At 44.4% G+C, this 18,372-nt stretch overlaps 1 protein-coding gene across 2 annotated transcripts in view; it reads left to right on the top strand.

The window, feature by feature from the left end:
- The window catches only part of STK32B (serine/threonine kinase 32B), a 408,749-nt gene that overhangs the window by 324,875 nt on the left and 65,502 nt on the right, over positions 1-18,372 (top strand). For both annotated transcript variants that reach the window (XM_032333810.1, XM_032333812.1), the window contains one exon: positions 4,445-4,482. In XM_032333810.1, coding sequence (XP_032189701.1) covers positions 4,445-4,482 — 38 coding nt within the window. The remainder of the gene's footprint in view (positions 1-4,444; positions 4,483-18,372) is intronic.

Raw genomic sequence — 18,372 nt, 5'->3', positions numbered from 1 at the left:
ACAGTTTGGTGACTGTGGCCATTGCTGCTATAAACACTGGGGTACAGATGGCCCTTCTTTTCACTACAAATGTACCTTTGGGGTAAGTACCCAGTAGTGCAACTGCAGGGTTATAGGGATGCTCTATTTTTAATTCCTTGAGGAATCTCCACACTGTTCTCCAAAGTGGCTACACCAACTTGCATTCCCACCAACAGTATAAGAGGGTTCCCCTTTCTCCACAGGGGTGGGAGGTTGGGGGTACCAGGTGGTGGGTATTAGAGAGGGCACGGATTGCATGGAGCACTGGGTATGGTGCAAAAACAAGGAATACTGTTATGCTGAAAATAAAAAAAAAATAAATAAACAATGACTCTTGAAACAATGAAAAAATAAAACTAAATTTAAAAAAATAAATAAATAAAAAGAAGAGCATCCAACTCTTGATCTCAGGGTCATGAGTTTCAGCCCCATGATAAGTGTAGAGATTATTTAAGTAAATAAACTTTAAAAAAAAAGATAAAAAAAAGAATATTCAGGAAGATTTTATTAGATGCTTTTTCTGCATCAATTGAGAGGACCATGTGTTTCTTCTCTCTTCTCTCATTGACTCGTGCTATGACATTGATTGATTTGCGAATGTTGAGCCACCTTGCATCCCATGGATAAATCCCACGTGGTCATGGTGGATAATCCTTTTTTTTTAAATTAATTTATTTATTTTCAGCATAATAGTATTCATTATTTTTTCACCACACCCAGTGCTCCATGGAATCTGTGCCCTCTATAATACCCACCACCTGGTACCCTAACCGCCCACCCACCCCCGCCACTTCAAACCACTCAGATTGTTTTTCAGAGTCCATAGTCTCTCATGATTCACCTCCCCTTCCGATTTACCCCAACTTCCTTCTCCTCTGTTGGATCCTATTAGCTAGGATCTTGTTGAGAATCTTGACATTCATATTCATCAGGAGTATTGGTCCGAAATTCTTTTTGATGGGGTATTTGCCTGGTTTGGGGATCAGGGTAATGCTGGCTTCATAGAAAGAATCTGGAAGTTTTCCTTCTGTTTCTATTTTTTGAAACAGTTTCAGGAGAATAAGTGTTATTTCTTCTTTGACTGTTTGGTAGAATTCCCCAGGGAATCTATCAGGTCCTGGGCTCTTTTTTTTTTTTTTTTTTTTTTTGGAAGGTTTTTAATCACTGCTTCAATATCATTACTAGATATTGGTCTATTCATATTGTCAATTTCTTCCTGTTTCAGGCTTGGAAGTTTATAGGTTTCCAGAAATGCATCCATTTCTTCTAGGTTGCTTAACTTATTGGCATATAGCTGTTGATAATAATTTCTGATGATTGTTTCTATTTCCTTGTTGTTAGTCATGATCTCTCCCTTTTCATTCACAATTTTATTAATTTAGTTCCTTTCTCTTTTCTTTTGGATTAATTTGGCCAGTGTTTTATCGATCTTATTGATTCTTTCAAAGAACCAGCTTCTAGTTTCATTGATATGTTCTAGTATATCTCTAATTTCCATCTCATTGATCTCTGCTCTACTCTTGATTATTTCCCTTCTTATGTGTGGGGTTGGCTTAATTCGTTGTCAATTTTCTAGTTCTTTAAGGTGTAAAGAGAGCTGGTGTATTTGGGATTTTTCCATTTTTTTTTAAGATTTTATTTATATATATTTGACAGAGAGAGATCACAAGTAGGCAGAGAGGCAGGCAGAGAGAGAGAGAGAGGAGGAAGCAGGCTCCCCGCTGATTAGAGAGCCCGATGCGGGACTCGATCCCAGGACCCTGAGATCATGACCTGAGCCGAAGGCAGCGGCTTAACCCACTGAGCCACCCAGGCGCCTGATTTTCCCATTTTTTTTAGTGAGGCTCGGATGGCTATGTATTTCCCCTTAGGACCGCCTTTGCTGTATCCCATAGGTTTTGGACCAATGTGTCTTCATTCTCATTGGTTTCCATTAATTATTTAAGTTCTTCTTTGATTTCTTGGTTGATCCAAACACTCTTGAGCGGGGGGATCTTTAGCTTCCAAGTGTTTGAATTCCTTCCAAACTTTTTCTTGCGGTTGAGTCAAAGCATTATGGTCTGAGAATATGCAGGAAATAATCTCAGTCTTTTGGTATCAGTTGAGCCCTGATTTGTGACCCAGTATGTGGTCTATTCTGGAGAAAGTCCCATGGGCATTCGAGAAGAATGAATATTCTGTTGTTTTAGGGTGGAATGTTCTGTACATATATCTATGAGGTCCATCTGGTCCAATGTGTCATTCAAAGCTGTTGTTTATTGATTTTCTGCTTGGATGATCTGTCTATTACTGAGATTGGTGTGTTAAGATCTTTTACAATTAATGTATTCATTTCAATATGACTATATTTTGATTAATGGTAGGCTTATGTAGTTGGCTACTCCCATATTGGGGACCTAAATACTTAAATTGTTTTATCTTCTTGGTGGATAGACCCTTTAAGAATGATATAGTGTCCTTCTGTATCTCTGACTACAGTCTTTAGCTTAAAATCTAATTTATCTCATATAAGAATCGCTACCCCAACTTTCTTTTGAAGCTCATTGACAGGGAAGATAGTTCTCCATCCCTTCACTTTCAGTCTGGATATATCTTCAGGTTCCAATTGTGTCTCTTGTAGACAGCATATGGACAGGTCCTGTCTTTTTATACAGTCTGCAACCTTGTATCATTTTATGGGAGCATTTAGGCCATTCACATTGAGAGTGATTATTGAAAGATTAGTTTTTATTGGCATCATGTTGCCTGTGAAGTCCTTGTTTCTACAGATTGTCTCTAAATTTCTATGAGACAGATAGATGGTGGGACAGAGTAGAGAGTCCAGATATGGACCCGCAACTCTATGGCAAATAATCTTCAACAAAGCAGGAAAAAAAAATCCAGTGGAAAAAGACAGTCTCTTCAATAAATGGTGCTGGGAAAATTGGACAGCTATGTATGGAAGAATGAAGCTTGACCATTCTCTTACACCACACGCAAAGATAAATGTGAAATGGATAAAAGACCTCAACGTGAGGCAGAAATCTATCAAAATCCTAGAGGAGAACATAGGCAGTAATCTCTTCAACATCAGCCACAGCAACTTCTTTCAAGACATGTCTCCAAAGACAAAGGAAACAAAAGGGAAAATGAACTTTGGGGACTTCATCAAGATCAAAAGCTTCTGCACAGCAAAGAAAACAGCCAGCAAAACAAAGAGACAACCCACAGAATGGGAGAAGATATTTGCAAATGACACTACAGACAAAGGGCTGATATCCAAGATCTATAAAGAACTCCTCACACTCAACACACACAAAACAGATAATCATGTCAAAAAATGGGCAGAAGACATGAACAGATACTTCACCAAAGAAGACATACAAATGGCTAATAGATACATGAAAAATGTTTATCATTATTAACCATCAGGGAGATTCAAATCAAAACCACATTGAGATTCAAATCAAAACCTTACACCAGTTAGAATGGCCAAAATTAATGAGACAGTAAACAACAATTGCTGGAGAGGATGTGGGGAAAGGGGAATCCTCTCACACTGTTGGTGGCAATGCAAATTGGTGCAGCCACTTTAGAAAGCAGTGTGGAGATTCCTTAAGAAATTAAAAATAGAGCTACCCTATGACCCAGCAATTGCACTACTGGCTGTTTACCCCTAAGATACAGATGTAGTGAAAAGAAGGACCATCTGTACCCCAATGTTCATAGCAGCAATGGCTACAATCGCCAAACTATGGAAATAGCCAAGATGTCCTTCAATGGATGAATGGATCAAGAAGATATGGTCCACATATACAAGGGAATATTGCACCTCCAGATAGGATGAATACCCAACTTTTGTATCAGCATGGGCGGGACTGGAGGAGATCATGCTTAGTGAAATAAGTCAAGCAGAGAAAGTCAATTATTATATGGTTTCACTTACTTGTGGAGCATAAGGAATAACATGGAGGACATTAGGAGAAGGAAAGGAAAACTGAATTGGGGGAAATCGGAGGGGGGGATGAAAGCATAAGAGACTGTGGACTCTGAGAAACAAACTAAGGGTTTTGGAAGGGAAGGGGGTGGGGGGATGGGTGACTCTGGTGGTGGGTATTAAGGAGGGCACGTATTGTATGGAGCACTGGATGTGGTGCATAAACAATGAATCTTGGAACACTGAAAAAAATAAAATTAAATCTAAAAAAATAGAAAGAATATTGAGGAAGAAAATATTCACACAGTCGACCTGCAATTGTGCAAAACAAGAAGGGAGAATACAAGCCCTCTGTTATCCTAATTACTTCCCAGCTCCCTGTCTGGGCCTCATGCTGAGGGAGAGACAGGCACTCTGATGTTGTCAGGCATTTGTCTCCAAGCATCATGTTTGTCGTGTGCTCATCAATAGAAATCACATTGTCAGCCTATTTGTTTTCTCTTCCAGAGACATCAAGCCAGACAACATATTGCTGGATGAACACGGTAAGCCTGTTACGTATGCTTTACAGAGACTCTTCCAGTGGGAAATTTGAGGCTCTGGGACTGAGGTCCTAGGGAGTTGGATTTGAGGGCTGACTAGAAAGCCTTTTTTGTTTAATTCTGGTGGAGAAACATCTGTGTAATTTCTGGTCTGTGTCCTGCACAGTGAGTTAAGCCCAGTGTATTGGAAGATCTCATGTCCTGGTGGGAGGATGATGAGGGCAGAAGTGGGGATGAGATGTAGGGCAGGAAATTTCCCCCACCTGTGGATCCATGGCTTCAGAAAAGTCACTTCCCTCTCTGAGCCTCAGTGTTATCTGTGAAGCAAAATGGTGTCCACTTTCCAGATTATCATGGGGATCAAAGGGCATCCTGTCTGCCTGGCAAGCCAGGAATCAGGAATCAATAACCCACGAAGCCTTCCCTCCTCCTGGCTCCTCAAGCCTTCATGTGCATATAGGCCCTGATTCACACTTTGAGAAGCAAGACTCCATGCCCAATTTTGATCTCATTGGAATCTCTTTGGTGAACTTAGGAAGAATCAAAATCCGTTCCCTGCCTTGCTTCAGTGAGTCTGGGCCTCTGTGTTTGGCTCACTCCCAGGGCTGTGATGCCCATCACAGTCAGGACCACAGGTCTAGGGCACGACCCAACAATGCACGTCTCAGCTGATCTGACAGCCTATGGCGACCTTGCAGCCAACTGTCACAGCAGCCTTGAACACTAAATTCAGTGACATTGCTGTGGGGGCCTCATCCCCAAGGGCTTTCTGGAGGATGGGATGGAGTGAACAGCTGGGAAGTTTCCTAGGGGTACTGCTGCCTCATGCAGGGGTGAGTCTGCAGCCTCTTCTACACCCTCCTCTGAGCCTCCCTCCCTGACCCCAGCAGGTACAGGCTGTGACTCCTTCTAGAAGCCCCTCTAGGACACCATATGTGTGCCCAGTGTATCATGGGGAATCTTACCGCACTGTGTAAGCTCCTTGATACTGGGAGGTGGATTGGGAGTGGTGGAATTTGGGCTCAAATCTCCTGCCAGAAGACTAAACCAGCCTGGGTGCTTTGGGGCAGGGAGTTGCAATTCCTGTGCTTCAGAATGAATGGTCAGTGGTGACCTTAAGATGCCAGGGAACCTGAGTAAAGTTGAGGATGCAAATCAAGGCCCTCATTAGCATATATATGTCAAGATCCCCAGATGTGATGCTCAGCTGACCCCCCAACTGTCCATGTGTCTTTGGGCAAGTCACTTCACCCTTCTGAGTTTGGGTCTTCACAGCAGTAAACAAGAAGCAGTAGGGCCTTGCAGGGATAAGACAAAACAGTGAAGGGTCAGCTGCCAGCATGGCATCAGGGCATAAAAGGTGTTCAGAAACAGGTGAGTGGTGGTAACAAGGGGCCCTGGCTGGGTTATGCAGGACAGATAACAGGGATATCCTGGAAGTCAGGGGTTTGGACTCAGGGTCCTGTCCTAACAATTGACAGAGACCTTTGGGTAAAGACCTTTCAGGGCCCTGAATATCTTCCAGAAGCAAAATGAAGGTGAGAACACAATTAAATAGGAATAATTCAGCCATATCATCTACAAAGAAATGAGCCCCAGGCCCACGTGACTCCCCAGTTCATGCCTGATCCTCCCAACCCCTGGCCCCTGTGCTCCTGCAGCCAGTGCACACGAGGACACAGGCAGGCAGCCATCCTTTGTGTTTCCTCATTCTTGAGCCCTGGATCTCCATCCATCCCTCCCTACTCCCCTTCCACACTTATTCTTACCTCTCCACTCAGCCCCTTTCCACTTTCCTTCCAGACCTCCCCTCAACTCTCTGAAAGCCCCATCCTCCACCCTTCCCACGTGACTTTCGTGGTGTCCCGATCCCACCTCTGGCTTTGCAGCATCCCACATACTCCCCAAGGGTCTGTGGACCCAGCTTCCTTAATCTTATTAAGTTCCTATTTCACTGGGACATCTCTTCTCAGTGTTAGGACACGGCACTGAAACACTATTTCACACTGAAGAGTGAATGACTCATTCACCGTCTCCATCTTTAACATTTACTGAGTGCCTTTTCAGGCAGTGCAGAAGGGAAATTTTGGAGCATGGAATTCTCCATAGAACACAAGTCTTCTCCCCTAAGAGACTGTGGCCATGGTCCTCCTTTTCCTGATTTATCTCAGGAGCCATTCATCTGCTTTTTTCTTTCTTAGTCATTTTCGCCTTTTTTACTGTGGGCTCTTTTGAGGTGTGTTTAACAAATTAAAAAAAATTGTATATTCTAGGTTGCACAATGTGATATTTTAAAGGTGTACAACATAATGATTTAATGTATGTATGTCTATATTTTGAAATGATTACCTCAATCACATTAATTAGCTATCTACCACCTCACACAGGTACCTTTTCACATTGCGTATGGTGAGAACACTTAAGATTTACCTTCTTGGCAAGTTTCAAAAATGTAATACAGCATTACTAACTATAGTCTCCATAAAAAACATCAGATTCCCCTTGACCTTTTCTTAATTGCATTACAAAAAAGTACAGAACAGATGCTACATGTTGCTATTTAAAGAGGGTTGGGTTTTTTTTCAAGATTTTATGTATTTATTTGAGAGAATGAAAGAGGAAGATTACAGGGGGTGTTGCAGGGGGAGAGAGGGAGAAGCAGACTCCCCACTGAGCAGAGAGCCCAATGCACGGCTTGATCCCAGGACCCTGGGATCACAACTTGAGCCGAAGGCAGAGGCTTTAACCCACTGAGCCACCCAGGCACCCCTGCCTTGCTACTTAAAGAGTTTAATCGTGGATCTCATTGTCTATATTCTCTGAGAGCAAGTTTGTCGGCTGTGTTTATAATGAAATATAAACATAGTTAAATAAATGCATTAATATCTTAGTAATAACATTCCAGTTCTGCTGTTTACACAAAATCCAGTGCTCTCCGATAAGCTTTTCTGCTCCCCCTGTGTCTGCTGTCCTTTCTGATCCTTCAGACTGCATTTTGTCTTCTCAAACAGGCACTGTAATTCTCTTCTGAGCTGTGGGGTATTCTTGGTCAGCAGCTAAAGCAGAGAGAGACCATACCTGGAGTAAAATGAAGTTGAAGGAAGAAAGACCATCTTAGGGAAGCATGGGCAAGGGGATTGAGTATAGGTTAGGGCTGAGGGCACACAGCTCAAGGAGATGGGGATTTAAAGCAGCAAAGGGAAGGGGTAGGGTTATCTCCTTTTTCTATTGGGACAATAAGGCTTCCATAATGAATAACCATATGACTTTAATGCATAAGCAGGGACATCTAGTACGCTCACAGATCTATGAGTTAAGCTTTTGTAGGCAATTCTTGCTCCTAAGACTGAGGTCAGGTGGGGTCAGCTGTGCCGCTCTGGTAGTGTTGGCTGTGCTCACGTCTGAGGGTTGTCTGCTTCCGGCTGGTACATGTTTGGCCTTGGCTGGGCAGCTCAGCCCTGCTCTAATGGCTCATCTTGCAGGTGGCCAGGCCCGTATGGCCTCACAAGGCCACAATAGCAACAGAAGCATAGAAAGCCCAGCCCCTCAAGCCTGTGTCACATTTGCTCCCATCCTAGAGGGCAAAGCAAGTCCTGAGCTGACCTAGAGTGGGGTTGGGGGAATAGCACAGTAACCCAGCTAGATGTCTGAGACCAAGCAGGGAAAGAGGGGGAGAGCTGCGGCAGTTAACACATCTGGAAGAGACAAGTGGAAATGGAAGAGTTTCCTGCACAGATGGGCCCATGGGTCTTTTCCATCTGGGGAGCTCCACTCCTGCAAAGATGAACAAAGAGTCAACAGTCGGAAAAGCCTGCATTTCTGGCCTGGGTGTACCTAAGGGCCCTTGTTCGAAGTACGCTGATTCTTTAGCCCTTGACATCTGAATTTCGGGAAACTGATCCTTTGATTTTTGTAGACCTGTCATAGGCCACCCATTGTGCCAGGTGACCTGAAGGACAGGGTCTAGGGTGGCTGTTATTATGTCACATGAGAACTGTAAAAAGTACTGGGGCAGAGCCCCACCCACAGAAGTGATTTATTTTGCAGGGGAGAGTGCTGGGTGGGGGAGTTTTTAAGGTCTGTGGTGGTTCTAAGGTGTAGCCAGGGCCGAGGGAAGGACAGAGAGCAAACCCACAGGGTCAGTGCTGGGACAGGGCAGGGATGGGATTGGGTGAAAATAAAAGGACCGGGCAGGGGGGCTTCCTGGGTCTTTCAGTGTGAGTGGGGTCAACAGAACATTTGGGGGCACATGAGAGCAGGAGGCCATGAAGAGCCTGCACAGTTTAGACTTTTCACAGCTGGCTGTGAAATGTGTAACTCACTTGGGCATCAGAAAACTGACCTGAATCTTAAGCAACAGGTAACAGAGCAGCTACCCCAGCAGAGGGAATTCGTTTTCTCATTTTATTAACCATGTCCTTTTTTTTCCCTGAATTCTGATGCCTGACTTCTTCACATCAGGGCCACAATCCACCTTCCCCAGTCACCCTAAGTCCAGGCACTAGACAACTAGGGTCAGCCCCTGTGCCCCAGACCCCTTAAAATTATTTCTATCAGCCAGTCCTAAACCTGCTTTCCCTGCTTCACCCATTCCTTCCCACAGCAACCAACAGAAAGACCCCTGCCCGTGTTGGTACCCTTCTCCCTCAGCTTTGTGGTTGATCCCACATTTCCTCATGTGGGCCCCCATGGCATGGCATGCCCGATTTTCTTAGGAATGATGAGAAACAAACTATCTTTTCTCCTTCCTTTCTTCTTTTTTTTCTTTCTTTCTTTAGATTTTATTCATTTATTTGTCAGAGAGAGAGCGTATGCCCAAGCAGAGGGAGAAGCAGGCTCCCCACTAAGCAAGGAGCCTGATGTGGGACTTGATCCCAGGACCCTTGGGATCATGACCTGAGCCGAAGGCAGACTATCTTTTCAATGGCAGTCATGTCCTGATCTGTTGGCCTTACTCTTCCTCGAATTTCCTATTAATTGATGTGTTTTAGAGCACTCCATAACTGCTTCAAAGAATTGATCCTTTGTCGCTAACATATTTGTGGGTAAATGAGATGAGTCTTCCCCAAAACGTCAATGGCCAGCAATAGCAACACTCCCTTGTCCCCTTGTCCAAACTGTTTCCTGTCCCCTTGTACAGACTGTTTCCTTCATGCCTGGAGGGAGCAACAGGACCCTTGGACATTAACAGAGTGGGCATGTGTTGTTTCTGATGTCTCAGATGCAAGGATTGGAGCAGCTGAGAAGGAAGTGGGGGACAGCCACCCAGGCATATCGGGGGCGGGGGGCAGGGCTGTTTCTAAGCCTGAAGAAGCAACAGCAGTGTCATTATTTAGAGGGGGTTCCAAGAGTTTAAGGACAGAGTGCAGGAGTGAGGTTTAATTTCTGGCTGTCCTAGGGAGGTTTATAGTGTGGTTCTTTTCAGAAGACTGCAGGGAAGAGAAGTTTCTGCTGCAGCAAAATGCCAGGGATGGGGGTGGGGAGTGGGGGGTCGTGGGGATCTTAAATCCCCTAATGACTCAAGTCTGGGAGTCCCTAACTCCAAGAAATAGCCCCCGTCTCAGTTTCCCAGGGCTGCTGTAACAAGTCCCACAGGTTGTTGAGAGGCTCAAACAACAGAAATGTATTGTCTCTTGTTGGAGGCTGAAAATCTGAGGTCAAGGTCTTGGTGGGCAGAAACATGACCCCTCAGAGGTGCCAGGGGTGGATCTGTTCCAGTCCTCTCTGCTAGCTTAGGGCAGTCCCTCGGCAGGGGCAGGATAATTTCAGACTCCACATGGTGTTTCCCCAGGTGCACGTCTGTGTTTTAAAGTCCCCTTTACATAAGAACACCAGTCTTACTGGCTTAGGGGCCCACCGCACCTAGTAGGAGCTCATCTTAACCAATTACAGCTGCAGTGACCCTACTCATATGAAGTCACATTCTGAGGTCATGGGAGTTAGGACTTCAACATATGAATGGGACACGGAGGCAGGGAACACAGTTCAACCCATCACAGCCCCATCTTACCCATATGGGATTTTAACAAATAAAAAATAAAACAAGGAGGTGGCAGATAAGGGCCAACATATCACCTGCATTGCTGATAAAAGCTTGCATTTGTGAGAGTCAAAAGGGGCTTCCTGCTCCAAGACCCCAGAGAGAGAAGGATTCACCTCCTACATCCAACCCAAGCTGCTCATATACGACCAAGAGCTCAGAAGACCCGATAAGACCGAGAGCTTGGAAGACCAGATAAGACCAAGATCTTGCAAGACCAGGGGTCCCGTGCCTGCCCAGGCAGAACTCAACTCTGTAACGCTAGTTTGTGCATCCCAAAATGACCCTTCACATAATCTCTCCTCCTCCCTTGGGGGAGTGAGAAAGGGGTGGAGAAGGGCTAAGAGTCTACGGAGGCGAAATCCTTCCTTGTGAAATTGTGAGTCTCTATGTCTCTGCTGACACCGGGTCCAAATTCCTGCTCTGCCTGAAAATGATCATCTTAATCACTTTTTGTTTCCAGAACAGTTTGATACCAGGCTGGAGGCACAGGGAGCCTGGCCCCTGGCTTCAGGGTGCACGTTTGTATGGAGGAGAGGCTTACATCCTGGACTGACCATGAGGGTGAGCTGTAGGGAAAGCAGTGACCTGGACTCCCCCCAAGCTGCAGTGGAGGCAGCCCCACATCCCTTATGTGCATAGCAGTCTGGGCTGCAGGGCCCTCAAAAGAAAGTAGCTTGATGATGAAGGGAGGTAGTGGGACTTGAGGTCAAACCTGCCTGGGGCTTGGATTCTGGCTCAGGGACCTTGGGTTGGATTGTCACTTCCTAGCTGTTCACACCAGTGATGAGGCCACCTTGACAAATGTCCAGCCTCAGCAAAGACCCCCATTGACCCAGCTTGTCCATCCTTTGGCTCAGTCCCAAATAGGCAGACTCTGTTTTCCTTCCACCCTGCAAACCTCTCCTGAGTGTACATTGTTGGCAGACCGTGAATCTTACTGAGAACCATAGTTGCAAGAGAGCCAGAAAATGTTCTCCCTCCCCCATTCTGGCCCTGTGATACAGGAAGTAGCAAAGAGAGGTGTGGAACGCAGTGAACAAAGCACAGTGTATAAGCTTGTTGAATCACTGAAAGGCTAGAAAGGGAAAGAGAAGAAAGAGGAAGGAAAGACAGGAAAGAAGGAGGAGAGAGGGAGGAAAGGAAGGAAGGAAGAAAGAGAGAGAGAACAAGAGAGAGAAAAGAAAGAGAGTCAAGGATGCTAAGTGTCAGGAGATCATCTCCAGCCTGGTCCTACAGAGTCGTTCAGAGCAGATCACAGCTGGGAAAGCGCTTTGAAAACCTACAAATGGTATTCATTGTGATTAATCCATGCAATTGCATGAAATTACATGTGCAACACAGAGTGTGGGAGGAGAGGGGACTGGTCAGGCGGTCTTGGCCATAAGGCAGGGACTAATTTGTTGTCTTCCGATGTCCATGAAGATTAGTGGGAGGAGAGAGTGCCCAGGGTGTATGATCCCGAGTGGAAGATCAGGGCCAGTGTGACATCACACTGACGTCTCAGAAGTACAGTAATTACCAGCGGGAGCCCGGAGCCTACTGTAGGTCTCATCAACCCTGATTTTTCCCCAGGGGGCTTCCAGCTGCTTCTCTTGGGCAACGCCACTCTGACCTCCGCTTAGGAATGACGTAGTCCCTGTAAACCAGAGAAGGTGGGGATAGAGGTTCACGAGAGACTTTACTCCAAATTCAAGTCTAATGACAGGGAAACCAGCCGGGAATAATGTGGGAGGTGAATTCCTCTTGTAGACTGCCTTCCATCCGCACCCCTGGTCTAGTGCCCCCTAGTGGTACTACCCCAGCAGGAGTTCACGGAGAGGCATGTGGCATCCAGAGGACAGATCCAGAGAGAATTCACTCTGCTCTAGTACTCCGAGCAAACCGCTCCTTCTCCCAGGTGTGGGCTTGTAGGTCTCAGTGAGATGAGTGCACTTGCCCTCACACCTCGCAGGGGGACGTCATTACAGGAACTGAGAGGGGAGACAGGAAGGCAAAGTGCATGAAGGACAGGAAATTGGTATTTCTGCAATGTAGCTGCGGAGGAAGAAAATAAAAATACAGCAAAATTCAAGAAGGCTTTGGTGACTTCTCTAGGAACATGTCCAGGAGGTGCCAGAGCCAGCCTGTGAAGCAGTAGTCACTGGTGACACTGAGGTGACTGGGTGGTGGCAAGGCAATTATAGCCCCAAGGAGGGACTGTGGATGGGTCTTCAGCACCTTGTAATTCCCACCATCCCCGCCCCCTTAGTCCATGACACAGATCCCTGGCATTGTGGTTTCAAGCCCTTCCTTCCCCCGATACCGCAGACAGGACCCGCTCCATAAATAGTCCCTGCATGAAGAAATAGGCCAGAGTCCTTGAAAGTCATATGGCTGTCAAATATTTTTATTCTCAGAGAATAGCCCCAGTTACAATTCCCCATAGCCAATGCTGCCATGAGCGTCTGTGAGCACAAAACTCATGGAGAGGGTGGCTGGTCCCATCCTCTGAGTTCAGGTGGGGAAGGTGACATTGCTGAAGTCTTCACAGTCAAAAGTTGATAAGGAATGTCATCAACTCCTGTAAATATTGTGATGGCTCTAAGCAGTAGGGAATGAAGAAAAGTGACAGGATTTGCTCACCATATCTCTTTCATTCAGTCTCTTATTTGGTCAATCAGTCACTCAACAAACATTGATGAATACTTTTCCCAGGCCAGGCCATTGCTAAGGTACTGGAGACAGAAATGAGCAAGGCAAGATTCCCAGCTTCAAGGAGACAGACAAGGTGACAGATACAATATGGTGGATGCTAAGATGGGAATGACATTGGAAAACAGTGGAGGGCCCAGGGAAGAGGACTAAATCAGTCTGCTATGGCTGGAATGCTCGTGTGTCCCCCTTTAGAATTCCCATGTTGAAGCCTTAACCCCCAATGTGATGATACTTGGAGCTAGGGCCTTTGGGAGGTAACTGGGTTTGGATGAGGTCATGGGGTTGGAGCCTCCACGATGGGATTGATGCCCTTAGAAGAGGAGGAAAAGGACAGAGCCCTCTCCACCATGTGAGGATATAGCAAGAAACCTGCCATACAAACCAGGAAGAGAGCTGTCACCAAGAATCCATCCATGCTGGCACCCAGACCTCAGATTCCCAGCCTCCGGGACTGTGGGAAATAAAGTGCCCTCAGATTCCCAGCCTCCGGGACTGTGGAAAATAAATGTTTGATGTTTAAGTCCCCCGCCCTAGCTATGGTATCCTGTTATAGCAACCTGAGCCAACTAAGACAACAGTCAGATAACCCCCTCTGTGGTAGTGAATTTCCTGTTGGTAGAGGTATGCAAACAAAGGGTAGATGCACATCCACCAATACCATAACTCTAGGGCCAGGTTTTGAAGAATGAATGGAAGTCTACTAGGCAGAGGAGAGAGATGAGAATTTCAAGTACTGCCAAAGGCTTGGAGGTGAGATGAGTTTCCATGAATTCAGAGAAAGGAGAGAAGCATTTCTGGGGTATACCAGGGTTGGCGCTATGATTACTGATGATTGATACCAATAGTAAAACTTGAACTAACAGGTCTCACACAACATCCTGAGCTCCTTCTCTTGCTGAGTTTTGAATGTTTTCAACCTGTGGAAAGCAAATAGCCTAAAACTCAGTTCATATTTGCAAATTTTGTAGTAAATTTCCATTCTCCTGAGAAGGAACCCGTAGGAAGCTTTGTATGGCACTAATTTTCACGTTCCCACATCTTCACTCAATTGTTAAAGGAAGCTCACTGGGAGGTTACAGCTCATCAATTAGCACAGTTCACAGAAACTAGAAGTGGAACTTGCTGTCTGTCACACCTGCTGGGCATGAATTCCTAGGGGAGCCCCAGCAGGTCTGCTTCAGAGCAGTCCATCAGAGCCCTCACCTCCCTGAGGACAAGGACAGGGCTGTCTGGTCAGCTCTGCAGGGGACAGCACGGGGATGGGGGAGGACCGCTCACACTGGGATGAGGCTGAAGACACAATGCAGCTTCTCTACAGATCCACCGTGTGACCATGAGCAGCAGCCTAGTCTTTGCAACTTGAAGTTACTCTCAGGTAACAATGCAGGTTGTTACATGAGACCCTCCTGATAAGAGTACTGCGAGGATTAACATGAGATTTGGCACCAATTCTACACATAACAGTGGCCAAAACTAGACAGGGGGCTGTGTTTCTTCTCCCTGTTTGTCAGCCTCCCCACTTTGGCCCTTGGCTCTATATCCGTTCACAGCAGTCAAGGGGATATTCAGCCGGCCCTGGGGGCCTGGCACATCTGCCCCTCCATTCTCTGTCTGAGCTCCCACTTTCTCTCTCTGGCCTCCTTACAGTCCCCTCCCATGGCCTATGTGCTGGCAGAAGCACAGTCCTCCCTGGTGATCTAATGGCCTTCTCCACCCCATCCCCCTGCCCATCTTATAGTCTTGTTCAAACGTCACCATCAGAGTCCCTGACTGCTCTGTTTAACACTTACAACTACCTCATTATGTACTTATTAATATACTACAGATGAGGAACTGGAAGTTTACAGAGTGAAATAACCTGTCCAAATCTCATAGTAAGTGGCAATATCAACCACAGTGCCAGTGTTTTTCAGCTTCTATACCTGAAGTCCAGTAGATGCAGCTTCAGGCAGGGTTTGATCAGGCTCTGGCACCATTTTCCTTCTATGCTTGCAGCTCTACCTTCTCCGTGGCTAGGCTTCAGCTTTAGACTGTCTTTCTTTACGTTAATGAGAAACTTTCAGAGTTCTGGGCTCATATTCCCACCTCACACTGGCCAAAGACAGATTACTTTAGGTACCTCCTGGGGAAAAAAAAAAAAAAAAAGACAGAAAAGTCTTTATTTTTTGAGCCCTCTGGAAAATCATCTCCCTAATATTCATTGGCACCAGTTAGGTCATATGCTTATGCTGAGTCAAATGCCAGAACAGAGGGGTAAGGTTAGCTTGACTGTTTCCAGATGAAGCCACATGCCCCACTCTCAAAGCCAGCTGTACAGGGACAAGTAATTGCTAAGACAGGAGATATGAGTGACCACAAACAGCTTATGTCCACCAAAGCAGCACACCATTTGTTCTTGGGCAGTACAACTCCTCATCTGTGTTCTTAACCACTCTGCTCTGAGCCCCCTAACAAGGGAAAGAGAACCATCAATGTGCAAATAACATGCTTCTATGCCTAGAAACACCAGAAGGATCCACTAAAAAAGCTAGCAAAATTAATAAGGGGTTGTACAAATTAAGACAATGTACATTGTCTTTGTACATTTATATTAAATATAAATCAATATACAAATTAAGACACATAATAATTAAGACGAACTGGTCTTCAAAGACTAAAAAATAAAAATAAAGTCCAATCTCTTCTCTGTGGATGTTCAGAAGGGTCCAGGCTCCTTCTATCTTATTCCTCAACTGTGTGGCAGAAAGTGTTCTGCCAAACCCACAGAAGAGGCAACAGAATGGAAGGAAGCAGGGAATGAGAATTCTTTTAAAGGAAATATCCTGGGCGGTGCAAATATCAGCCTGCTCACATCCCATTGGCCAGACTTGGTCATGTGACCACAGCCGGCTGCAGTCGGGGGAGGAAGGGAAGTGGACCCTTTAGCATGGTACCCCTGAACCCAGCTCCAGATTCTATTGCTGTCTGAGAAAGGGAAATGGGATTTTGAGAGATAATAAATAGCTTTTGCCCTGAAAGATTGATAGAGTAGCCAAATAAGAGATAAATAAGCATAACTCAGTAGCTTTTTATTATACTAAAAATAGCTAGGTAGAAAAAAAAATGGAAAATACTGTCATTTGAAAGAGTGACCAAAACTATGTAATATCTAGGAGTAAATGTGCCCCCAAATTTACAAGGCCTAAATGAAAGGAACACTAAGTGTATTTTGAAGGAATCAAGTAAGATGAATGAAAATGAAAAGTCAGGCATTACACTGGAAGGAAAAATTACATGTTCATGCTTCTCAAATCAATGCATAAATTAATATAATCCCCACCAAAATCTTAATGGAGGTATTTCCTAGAACTGGACACAACTCCTTTCAGAAGAATAAATGTCTGAGAGTGAAGGTGAACCACACCTATCAGATATTATAATATCTTGACAAACAGGGGTCTCATGACAAGTTATTGGGAAAGACTAAATACTGTTGAGATAATTGGCTATCCATTTGGAAGAAATAAAATTAGAATGCTATATTATATTATAACAAAAATATATTCTATTTTTATATGAAAGATTTAAATATAAAAGATAAATAAGTATTATAAGAAAATATAGAAGAATATATAAAATCTTGGCGGTGGAATAGCATTCTGGAAAATTATGAGGAAAATAGATTATAAAATTAATATTACCATTTAAGTTCTTAAGATTTTTGTATGACAAGAGATACTGTGAACAGAGTCCAAAGACAAACAATAAGCTAGGAGGAGATCTTTGCAATACACAGAGCAAAGTGTAAATATATCTCATAGACAAAGCTCTGATTGAAAATTGATCAAGATTCTAGACAGTTCCCTGGGAGAGTTGGGTCTCATTATGTGGAAAATGTGCAGCCTTATCTGCAGTGAGATAATCGTTCCTCACTGTGCAATTCGCAACAAGTGAAATCATTGATTACAGTGCTAGTAACAATTTGGAGAAATATCCGCTCTCATATCCTGTTTACCATAAATTGGGCACCTGGATGGCTCAGTTGGTTAAGTGTCTGCCTTAGGTTCAGGTCATGATCCCAGGGTCCTGGGATCAAGCTCTGCATGGGGCTCCCTGCTCAGCAGGGTGTCTGCTTATCGCTCTGCCTCTGCCTGCCACTCCCCCTGCTTGTGCTGTCTCGCTCTCTTGCTCTCTCTCTCTAATAAATAAAAATTTTTAAATTAAAAAATAGTAATAAATTACCGTAAATTATAACTCTTTGGAACATAGTATGCAAACCCTCTGACTCTGCAGTACCACTTCTGGGATTTATTCAGTTAAAATGGAAGTACCCATATGTAGCAATGTGCTCGAGAATGCTATCACTGATCCAATAATAAGACAAACACATAGGCAAACAAAACTGGAAACAACCCGAATGCCAAATAGGATCATTGTTGAATAAAATGTGATATAACTATACTATGGAATACTTTGTAGCTATGGAGCCACAGTTTCTTATTTGAAACTCTAATTTCTTAGATTTAAAAACATTTTTTTAAAGATTTTATTTATTTATTTATTTGGCAGACAAAGATCACAAGTAGGCAGAGAGGCAGGCAGATAGAAAGGGGGAGGCAGGCTCCCCGCTGAGCAGAGAGCCCGATGCGGGGCTCAATCCCAGGACCCTGGGATCATGACCTGAGCTGAAGGCAGAGGCTTTAACCCACTGAGCCACCCAGGTGCCCCTAAAAACATTTTTTTAATTTTATTTTGTCAGTGCTCCAAGATTCATTGTTTTTGTACTACACCCAGTGCTCCATGCAATATGTGCCCTCCTTAATACCCACTCCCAGGCTCTCCTACCCCCCACCCTTATATTAAATAATATATGTCTTAGTAAAATGAAAATAATATGTCTAATAGATAATAATATCTAAAACAACATATATTATATATTATGTAATACCTCCATAGAGGTTAAATGAATCACCAAGGGGATCTACCCTATAATCAAATATATTAATATTTTTCTATCAAAACATGAATATTCCCCCTAAGTGGAATAAATAGACCAATAAAGAGAAGTTACAGGTCAAGTTTTATCAGCAAATAAATTACCAAAATAATTGGATTTCTTTAGCATGGAGGACAAAGGATTATGGTTCCTATAGGTAGACCAATGTATACTGATGTGG

This window comes from Mustela erminea, chromosome 2 (genome assembly GCF_009829155.1).
Source record: "Mustela erminea isolate mMusErm1 chromosome 2, mMusErm1.Pri, whole genome shotgun sequence".
Lineage (NCBI taxonomy): Eukaryota > Metazoa > Chordata > Mammalia > Carnivora > Mustelidae > Mustela > Mustela erminea.
Note: the sequence above shows the minus strand (reverse complement) of the source record. Positions and strands in the feature narration are given on the sequence as shown.